This window comes from Oncorhynchus mykiss, chromosome 3 (genome assembly GCF_013265735.2).
Source record: "Oncorhynchus mykiss isolate Arlee chromosome 3, USDA_OmykA_1.1, whole genome shotgun sequence".
NCBI lineage: Eukaryota > Metazoa > Chordata > Actinopteri > Salmoniformes > Salmonidae > Oncorhynchus > Oncorhynchus mykiss.
Window position 1 is genome coordinate 45,922,265 of NC_048567.1, and position 11,019 is coordinate 45,933,283.

An 11,019-nucleotide genomic window follows, 5' to 3' on the forward strand; every position below is an offset into this window, starting at 1 on the left:
TATAGGGAAGATAGAAAGGCATAGCTAGCTACTAACGTTTAATTATATTCGACACTCAGGGTGAAATGTTGCGGGGAAGATTTCATAGTTTGGGCACATTGAAGCTCTGTTTTTGCCAAGAGGCCTATTTGGCAACAGTAGCTGATTGTGTTAGAAACGTCACCTGCTGATACTGGGAAACACTTTGAAACTGTCAAAACCGCTTTTTGGAGACAGCTTCTTGGATCACAAGGGGAGCCAAGAAAACCGGCACTATTAACATTCATAAGTTGAAACAAAAACTTCCATTACAAGGAGATTCACAAGAACGTCAATCAGCAGTTGCACTGTGTAATTTAAAGGAGTTGTGGCTTCAAATGCATTTCTGTAAAGCTCTGTTACATCTACTTGGAATTGAGTTTATTGTGAGCAGTGTCAATGAACTCAGTGTAGAGTACCTGAGCTGTGTTTTGACACAGATATGACCAGCGTTCAATGCTGCAGAGTCTGTGCATCTGCTAGTCGTCTCTCAGATCAGGTTGCACAATGCTCTGGGCGTGTGGAGTGCAGTTCTCTTAGCACACCTCAAAGTATCAATGCTTTAATGAGTTCTACACTGGGAAAAGAAAACAATTGAAGGTGTCAATGTAATGTACTGAAGTAGTGTACAGAGACAGCAGAGGTACAGTATGACTCAGGGAGTGGTGCATCGTTAGATGAATGCAACCAGGGCAGTGCCTTGATTACTTCAAACAGAGCAGAAAGCCCCCCCAAATCAAAACGAAAACAGTGACAGGTGAGGTCTCAAATAATACCTCATACCCTCTACCACCTCCCCCAACACCTCCCCTAAAACAAAGTGGTGTATACATGTCGCCTCATGCCCACCCTCTGGCTCTCATGACGTTCAGTCTTGTTAAAAGCTCTAATTAGTGGCTGCTGGCTGTTTGGAAACAGATGTTTAAACCCAGCAAAAGATTTTAGACATCAAACAGGGCGGAAAGTAAAGAGATTCGCCCTTCCTTCCCCACAAATACAGATTTCAGAGAAGTTAATCAGGGGAGAAAAGTTTGTTGTTTTTTTATTTAAAAAAAAAATCCCTCTCGCCCATCCCTCTCATTCTGACTAATTTCTCTTTTCTTTATTTTAACGAAACGTTTAGCAAAATTTACTTCGCAGCAGCAGGTGTGTAACTTTCGGGGTAAGGGGGGTCGTGACCCCCACCAATATTAGTAACAGGTCAATTTAACCCCCCCGATGATATACCATGATGAGTTTAATTGATTGGAAAACACTTCCCTACTGTAAAGCGCCAGGCAGCTACTGGATTTATGTGGCTTTGCACAACAGTGACTCAGTTCCTCGTTTTATGATTGGAATCCCCCCCCCTGCCCCCCCCCCCCACTGCCAAATACCATTTTGGTTGGTCCCCATAGGCAGCTGGTCGGTTCATGGTAAAGGGAAAAGAGTTGAGTACTGCTTGTAAGAAAAACAGAAATGTGCAATTTCTCTTAATTTCCTTTTTCATCCGTCTGCATTTTATTTATTTGGTCTGCAGTAACAGCTCAGCACCGCACGCTCCCCTCTCACTCTTTCTCTTTGTGGTGTTTGCGCTCCAATGTATGAATGTTTAGAAAGTTCCAATTGAGTAAAAGTTCATGAACATTTCATAAATGTAGTCCTACGTTGTTGTGTAACTAGCAAACTATTGGTAATTACATAATTTTGTGTAAAAAAATTTTTATACCGAGTGATGCAATGTTAGGTTGGCTATTTTTAGCTAGGATAACGTTATCTAGCTAGTAAAGCTAGTCCCAAAGCTAGCACCACAGTATCTGGATCTTTCCCTTTTCAACTATAGTTTTAGATGAGCAGCACTCAGTGAGTCAATGTTCAGTCTAGTGAAAAAATTGCTGGTGCCCTTAATGGAGGTGCCAATGCCAAAGAAGAGAAAAGTGCAGGACATACGATTTTGGGGGGCAGTGCAGAGGACTGTAAGTAAATTAACGAATGGCTACATAGCTAGCTAGCTACTGTACCATTAATAATAGACTGGTACTATGTAGTCAGCTAGCTAGCTATACCTATTGCCTGACAGTAAATACATAATTTAGCTCATAAAAGCAGAATATAATTAATGTTAATAAGCTAACCCCATCATTGTTAAGGCTAGCTATTTGTGTATATGATAATGGTATTTGGTCATATGATTATTGCAGGGTTTTTTGTTATAAGACAGTCTGGTAAAGCACATTGCACAGCAATTTACATTGCACACAGATTGGAACTTTCGGTTCAACTCCTCATCTATTCTGACTGTATCCCAAGTGATATAACAAATGCTGTTGCCTGCATTCTGATTTCATTTGGTTGTCATTTGATTGTGAAGACGTGGCTGTGCTCAACAAAGACACAAAGCAGACTGAACCATGTTGTCGTCTATCATATCCACCAGGAAAAGCTGGATTCCAAAGATAGGAAAACAATATGCCAGAATTGAATCTGTCAGTGACAGGCTAAAACAGGAATTTGACGCATTTAAGTGAATTGAGACTGAAGATCTGACCCGTGGTGAAGGGTACACAAATAGAATAATGGGTTTTGACATTTAAATGTAGTTAAAAAAGAAGGCGTGTGGTAGGGATTTTCTGAACTGTTAAGAGTAACAACACAGTTTAACGTAAAACAGAAACATATTGGTATTTCAGTTGTGATTTGGGTATATTGACCAAATTATCAGGACATTTTTGGATGTATTTTACCTTCAAAATTCAAACAATAATTTCACAACTATATATATATATATAAAATATTCTCCCGGGGTGCATTGCCCCCAGACCCCCCTAGCGGGGAACCCATTGACCTTGAACCTGACCCCTACCCCCCAATATGGGGCGGCGGGGTAGCCTAGTGGTTAGAGCGTTGGACTAGTATTTGTTCTTAACTGACTTGCCTAGTTAAATAAAGGTAAAATAAAAAAAAATAATTAAAAAATATCCAACACAAAGTTACGCCCTTGCACAGCAGTATGTTTGTGTATAATGATGTCACGATTGATTGGAACATCGTTTTGAGGTTCCCGCTGCATGATTAAATGTTTACAGTGGCTGTCGACAACATGGAGACATTTGCAATGGTAGTACATTCCGTTCAACAATATTTTCATTGGAATCACTCAATTGGAACTGCACACCCACCACAAATGCTGACATAATTTCACATAGCATGTCTGTATTCACAGCTACGAGCCCGAGCAATGTGCTAAGATTGTAGACGGACACATTTACATGTAAATGCAGGTAATTTCATGACAACGCAAACAGAGCTTTTCTTTATACCTTCGGGATAGCTTCTTTGAGCGGCTGGTGCTGTGGGTGACAATTATCTTTCTGCTTTTATGTTGTATATTTAGATTAATGATGCTGTTTTTTCTTCTCTCTCTCTCTCTCTACTATGTAGCAGAGCTTATTACACATTGACTGTGCTTTGTGACTTTTTGGTCTGGCCTTTGTAAATCCTTTATGGTTGCCTGTTGGATCTCCATTAGAGGCATGCAGCATCATCTGAGGAGAGGGAGCATTCCTTTGGCCTCCAGAACAAATGTGCACCACTGTTAAAGCACGGCAGGTGGAAACTGTTACGGATAACATTTTTACTAGGAAGGCCAAATTGGATCGGTGAATGTTGTGTACAATTAACAGAGAGTAATCCTGCACATGATTGGCGTGTAGTAGACGGTTCTCATTTGGTCTCCTTATTGGTTTGAGATGAAATGATTGTTTAGTGTCAGTTGTTGCGTGTCTCCATCTTAACCGTCCTTTGATGACTTGTGTTTGATTTCCTTCAGTGATGCTGAAACTTAATACGGCGTGGGTTTGTTTATATTCTTTGAAATCGTGGCTTCCCATCCCTTTATGGTTGCTGTTACATGTCTTTGAATGGAACGACATAAAGCAGTGTGCCAACTTTTGTTCGTAAAAAAATGGCGGTTTACAATTCCAGGACAGATATATTTAGCACAAATATCTTAGTGGTTGTAGCGAGCTTCATAATTGAATGTCATATTTGCTAAACATTGAGTCGTTATCGTACTGTTAATCCCATTGAAGACAGACAACATACCAGTAACAATTCACAAGTAAGACAGTCAACTGAAGTCATTTAGGTCATAACACTTTAATAGACAATTAAACCCCATTTTTAATGACACAATAAGGATGACAGGAGTAAGAGGATTAAGAATGATGACAATATTAAACAGACACAGCATTTGATAAAGGAAGGAGCAAGGCTTGCGTCACAAATGGCACCCTTTTCCCTATAAAGTGCACTACTTTTGACCAGGGCTGTATTTGGGACAGAGAGATAGTGAAGCGTTTGAGTCCTCTGTAGACCATGTAATACCTCGTTTTGCCTGTGGTCCTACTCTGCTACCAATAGGTCTTATTTGATCTCCGTCTGAGGCTGGTTTATAGAGGAGTCTGTCGCACTCTTCCCCAATTAAAACAGCCCAGATGTGTGTTTCTAACGGTGGTCTGCCAATGAATTTGGGGGCAATTACTTCAAAGTACATTTTTTTTTCATTTTTTTTTTCTTTGCATAACTACAGTTTATAAGACCTACATATGTAACACACAATCTTCAGTGAGACTGACAGTCAAAGGCCTGAGATAGGGGCCTTTGGAGGATATGACCATGTGTAGTTAGACATTCATGTTTCCTCATATAAGAGGGCATTCAAATCGAGGCAATACACTAGGAAAAAAATCTTATTTGGATGTCCCCATGGGAGGACCCTTTGAAGAACCCTTTTGGGTTCAAGGTAGAACCTAATGTGGAAAGAAAGGATTCTACATGAAACGAAAAAGAGGTTCTACCTTGAACCCAAAACGGTTTCTTCAAAGGGTTCTCCCATGAGGACAGCCAAAGAATCGTTTTATAAGATGATACAGATGATAAGAAGATACCGTTGTAATACAGAGGTAGTAGCCTTTGGTATTACTGTAAATACTGTATGTATTGTTTGTTTATATCATCTGACAGTGATTACCATGTATAATATAGTATGTGTTGTAAACATGATGGATTATTGTGTGAATATAATTTAGAGCAGGGGTCCCCAATTAAATTCAGCCTTGGGACGATTTTTCCTTGAGCGGAGTTCGGAGGGGCGGAACATTGTTATAAATCATTTGTACACCGCAAATTGACAGCAAGAATCCCAAACAGATACAGTGCCTTCACAAAATATTCTTACCCCTTGACTTTCTGCACATTTTGTTATGTTACAAAGTTGAATTAAAATGGATTTCGTTGTCATTTTTTTTTGTCAACACAAAATACTCATAAAATAATGTCAAAGATGAAGAAAACGTCAGACATTTATTAAAAGAAATTATGAAAAATAAAACACAAATATATATTGAATAGATAAGTATTCAACTCCTGAGTCAATACTGTACATGTTAGAATCACCTTTGGCAGTGATTACAGCTGTGAGTCTTTCTGGGTAAGTCGCTAAGAGCTTTCCACATCTGGATGGTGCAACACTTGCACATTATTATTTTCAAAATTCTTCAAGCTCTGTCAAATTGATTGTCAATCATTGTCGGCAGATCTTTTCAGGTCTTGTCATTGATTGTCAAGCAGATTTAAGTCAAAACTGTAACCCGGCCACTCGGGAACATTCACTGTCTTCTTGGCAAGCAACTCTAGTGTAGATTTGGACATTTAGGTTATTTTCCTGCTGGATGGGGACTTCATCTCCCAGTGTGTGGTGAAAAGCAGACTGAACTAGGTTTTCCTCTAGGATTTTGCCTCTGCTTACATGTAGCTCCATTCCGTAAATGTTTTTATCCTGAAAAAACTCCACAGTTTACAAGCATACCCATAACATGATGCAGCCACCACCATGCTTGAAAATATGGAGAGTGGTAATGTGTTGTATTGGATTTGCCCCAAACATAATTTTTTGTGTTCAGGACAAAACAAGTTTTAAAAATTACCATATGTTTTGCAGTGCTACTTGAGTGTCTTGTTGCAAACATGTTTTGGAATATTTGTTTTCTTTACAGGCATTCCTTCTTTTTATTCTGTCAATTAGGTTAGTATTGTGGAGTAACTACAATGTTGTCGATCCATCCCCAGTTCTCCATCACAGCCATTAAACTCTGTAACTGTTAAAGTCAACATTGGCCTCATGATGAAATCCTTGAGCGGTTTCCTTCCTCTCTGGCAACTAAGTTAGGAAGGACACCTGTAGCTTTGTAGGGACTGGGTGTATTGATACACCATCCAAAGTGTAATTAATAACTTCACCAAACTCAAAGGGAATTTCAATGTCTGCTTTTTTTTTTACTCATCTTCCAATAGGTGCACTTCTTTGCGAGGCATTGGAAGACATCCATGAGTCCATGCAACTTATTATTTGACTTGTTAAACCAATTTGTTTTTTCATTTTTTATTAATTTGTCAAAAAATAAATACAAAAAATTCCACTTTGATATTTTTGGGGATTGTGGGTAGGCCAGTGACCCCAAAAAATCTCCATTTAATCTATTTTAAATTCAGACTCTAACACAAGAACATTTGGGGAAAGTTATTTTACTGTCTTCTATGTCCAATATGTTTTAATTAAATAAAATCACCTGCGGACCATCTCTTGGGGAACCCTGCTATAGAGTGAGACCTGTACAGGACAGGCAGTGTTAGCAGTGAGCGTCAGTAATGAGACCAGTGTTAGGCTAGGTTGCATTCCAAATGGCATCCCTATACACTGTAGGCCACCAATACTCAACTGGCGGACCGCGGTCCGGATCCGGTCCCAGAATGGGTTCAATACGGATCGCGGGTACCCCCACAGGAATGCACAATTTATAGTCCAATATTTACACTTGTTTTGGGGAAGGGGGAGTCTGATAGGAACAGTTGTGATGTGTAACATGAATGTAAATATGTGTGTGAGTGTGTGTGTCACAGGAGGTTGGTGGCACCTTAATTAGGGAGGACAGGCTCGTGTTAATGACTGGAGTGGAATTAGTAGAGTGGTATCAAATACATTTGATGCCATTCCATTTGCTCCGTTCCAGACATTATTTTGTACCGTCCTCCCTTCAGCAGCCTCTACTGGTGCATGTGTGTGTGTGTGTGTGTGGATGAGTGTATATCTGTGTGGGTGTGTGCGTGAGTGAGTGCATGTGTACTAAAGTGTGGAGGGTCAGTGCAGGTGGTCAGTCCAGTTCAAGTGTTCAGCACTGCGATGGCTTGTAGATAGAAACTGTCTCTGAGCCTGTTGAGGATTGCAGAAAATGTACTTTAAAACTGCTAAATGTTCTCTCCCAAAAAGAGGGGGTGGGAACAGTTTGGGGTCGCATGCATCGCAGGGTCGCAAGGAGGGGGTTTGTTACTACGCCGATAAATGACAATATCCATCCGGACCTTTGCCATCTAGGAAATATTTGTGACCTCACTTTTTCAAATTGTACTTTAGTATACCTGCCATAGGCCATACTGCTTTGGTCAAAAATAGCGCACTATATAGGGAGTAGGGCGCCATTTGGGACTCAGATTAGGAGTTGCTAATCAGTGGATGGCAGACACAGGCATGAGCATCAGACAGTTCCTGTACTCTGATCTATGTTCTCCCCTCCAGGCTTGTCTAGCCGCTGGTCCTATGAGTGAGATTCTAAAACCCAGTCAGTCAGTTCCGTATCCAAAAGGGCTCCTTAAATCACTGTCAGCATCTCTCGTCAGTCAGTCACCTGTCGGAGAGCTCGGCAGGCACCTGACTGACTGGGTTTTAGAATCTCACTCATAGGACCAGCGGCTAGACAAGCCTGGAGGGGAGAACATAGATCGGCAGGCACCTCACACAGGCTTCCCCCCGGTGCCACAGGCACGTGGACTCAGCTCAGGCTCCCAGGTGCACGGTTGGACACGGCGTGGAGTAAAGGGAACAAGCTTGTCGATCTGATCATCATCACCGCACTCATGTCATACCGGGCCACTTATGGCATGAGCAGGCTGGTCCCATTCCCTAAACTGTGAACAGCGATGAGGGTTTTACACCCGTTTTGGTTTCAGTCGTCTCTCGTTTTAGTGTGCCTTTTTTTTGCGTTCTTCGCTTACAGGTTCTAAGATATCGCTTCATCCAGATGTTTTTTTGTTGTTGTTGTAGTTAACAAATATTCTAGATAGACAGTTGATTGTGAGAATTCCCAGGGAAAAAACTACAGTAAGGATACAATTAGACCGTCCCGCTCAGTGTGTATCTAAAGGGTTAAGTGGGTAACTGTTGTGTAATTACAGGGTGTATGTAAAGCCAGAAGGATGCAGTTCAGGGACCCAATGCCCTGACGTAAAAACGAAGCATAAAAGTATTTAGCCAGGTTTGTGATATTTGGCCTGAATGGGCTGTGATCAATAGTTGTTAGCTTTGGCCCCAGTGAGATCAGGTGTTGTTTCTCTTTCCTTATCATTCCTAATGGATGATTCAAGTGGGTCAATTTATCACTCTCCAACTCTCATTCACACAGAATAGCACTTTCTCTCTATTCAATGGAAACACCTACAAGAGGCCCTGAAATGGAAACCCACAGCACACAAACCCAAGCCTTCAAAAAAAGTATGTCCTGCTTCTCCACAAAGTAAATCTGCTTTTGGCAACTGTTCAAAATGACCTTTAGTCTGAGAGTGGTTACGACCATGTCCTCGGCTCAAACCGTCAGAACGCTCTGTTTAATGGATCAGAACACAGCTGAATAATAAAGTTGGGTTTCAACTCTTTCTCACCAAAGGGAAAACACGTTTCGGGATCTCCTCGCTCTTCAGCGGATTCTATCTCAAAACAAAGAAAGAGAAGCCAGCACATTAAATAGTCCAGTTTCACCCCAGCTCGTTTCATCTGTGACTCACATACTGCACTAGTAGAAACCTACATCCTTTGGCTTTCAGCAGACTAAACTTGTTTCCAATCGTCTTCATGTGTGTGTGTGTCCCAGGGCAGCTGGTTAGAGGCCTAGGAGAGAGTAGAATGTGTGAGTGCTGAAGGTGTGTGTTTGTGCTTGTGCTGTTGATAGGGGTGGGTGTAAGAAGCATCTGTCAGTGCTGAGGGTGGCCCCTTTTCCTGTTGGTAATTGGATCTAAAAGTTTATAACTCAGGCTGACAGATGAGTGCGTTGTTGAGAGAATGGGAGGTCTGGGAGTGTCGGAGGGACATCCTCAGTCGGGATGTGAACTTGACATTGTCATGAAAAACGTTACTACAGTTTAGCTTCGGCGAGTCAGTTATTCCACTTAAAACCGCTCAATATTAGGCTAGTGCTACTGTACCTACATGTTTGTGATGCCTGTCATTTTTGTTGATGCCTAATTGGTTACTCAGCAATGTGAAGCACACACACACACACACACACACACATCAAATTTTGGGAGAGGGGGCCAGGATCAAGTGGAAGGGAGTTCCACCACCTTAGATTGAGAAATGGTGTACATAAAGTTTATTTCTGTTGAACATTATTGCAGAAAAGTCAAGCCAGTTATTTTAGTGACAATTATACGTCCTAAGTGTTGCCAGTTGTAGAGTGAAAGAGGAGTCTAATCACAGTCTAGTTCATTTGCCTAATTTGATTGACTGAACGTGTGTCCTGCTGCAGGGATGGGATGAAGGAGGATGTTAACGTGCAGTTCCCTGTTCCCCTCTGTACAGGTGGTGATGAACCACATGAGACGGAAATGCAAATGCCACGGGACATCAGGAAGCTGCCAGCTGAAGACCTGCTGGCAAGTCACACCGGAGTTCAGGGTGGTAGGCTCGCTGCTCAAGGAGCGTTTCCACATAGCCACCCTCATCAAAGCGCACAACAGGAACACGGGCCAGCTGGAGCACGCCCACCACCCCACACACAGACGGCTCAACGAGCTGGTCTACTTTGAGAAGTCCCCGGACTTCTGCGAGAGGGATCTGCGGTCCGACTCGGCCGGAACGCAAGGGAGGATCTGTAACAAGACGAGTCACGAAATGGACAACTGTGAAAGCCTCTGCTGCGGGCGAGGCCGTAACATTTTACAGCAGACCCGCAGTGAACGATGCAACTGCAAGTTCCACTGGTGCTGTTACGTGGTCTGCGAAGAGTGTCGAATAACAGAGTGGGTCAGTGTCTGCAAATGAAGAAATGGCGAAATGTAATAATCTACCTTTTTTTTTTAAAACAGAGAAAGACTGCAATACACCCCTTCCCTTTGCAATGGACTGCCATTTCCATTTAATAGAATGGATCGCACGAAAACAAGACTGGAATATAGCCAGTTCAAAGAGGTGCATTACCAATGTGTGCACAGCATGTGTCCAACCGCCACAGTTCCGAGACTCTAGATCTGCACTGCCTTTCATCTCGGAAAGTGTTTTTAGGATACATTAGATTAAAGATAGTGAGATACTATGGATGGTATTGATTACTGAGCACTCATTTATTTAAACAAGGCTTCCCGAAAATGACAAATGGCTGATTTTGTTATCTCTAGACTAAAACAACTGCATGGGATCCCGGTAATTTAAGAAGAAGAAGACAAGCAGCAGTTGGGGAAAAGCTAGAGATTGTTCCAGAATGTTACATCTACTCTTGCTATACTCAGAGCGACAGGTTAACCATGTCAACTCATTTCGAATGTGTTGTAATGTTTCAGGTTACAAAATATGGCAATTCTAGATGTCACTCTGCAAAATGGCTACCTTGTCCCTCACAACAGTACATTTGTCCATACTGGAAAAAAAAAAAAAAATGTGGACTAGAGTGTTGACTGTTGCGGGTGTTCTCTTGCAAGGATGGAGTTGAGAAGACAGAGGATTAGATGATCAAGCGATAGAGACATGAGTAGTTACAGTACACAGAACGGACATGAGAAACAGCCCGAGGGCAAATGGTGGAGCTGATTCATGTCTGGAAGGCTGAAACGATGAAGAGACTGGGCCCGTTGGTTGGTCTATGCAAAATCGGGTCATCTATAGCCCTGCCTTCACACGACTAACTGTTGACATGTAGT

General features: G+C 41.9%; 1 protein-coding gene across 1 annotated transcript in view; it reads left to right on the forward strand.

The window, feature by feature from the left end:
• LOC110520033 (protein Wnt-10a-like) overlaps positions 1-10,758 on the forward strand; it is a 29,358-nt gene extending 18,600 nt beyond the window's left edge. Inside the window, exon 4 of the mRNA XM_021597002.2 lies at positions 9,686-10,758. Coding sequence (XP_021452677.1) covers positions 9,686-10,147 — 462 coding nt within the window. The 3' untranslated portion in view covers positions 10,148-10,758. The remainder of the gene's footprint in view (positions 1-9,685) is intronic.
• Positions 10,759-11,019: the final 261 nt, after the last annotated feature.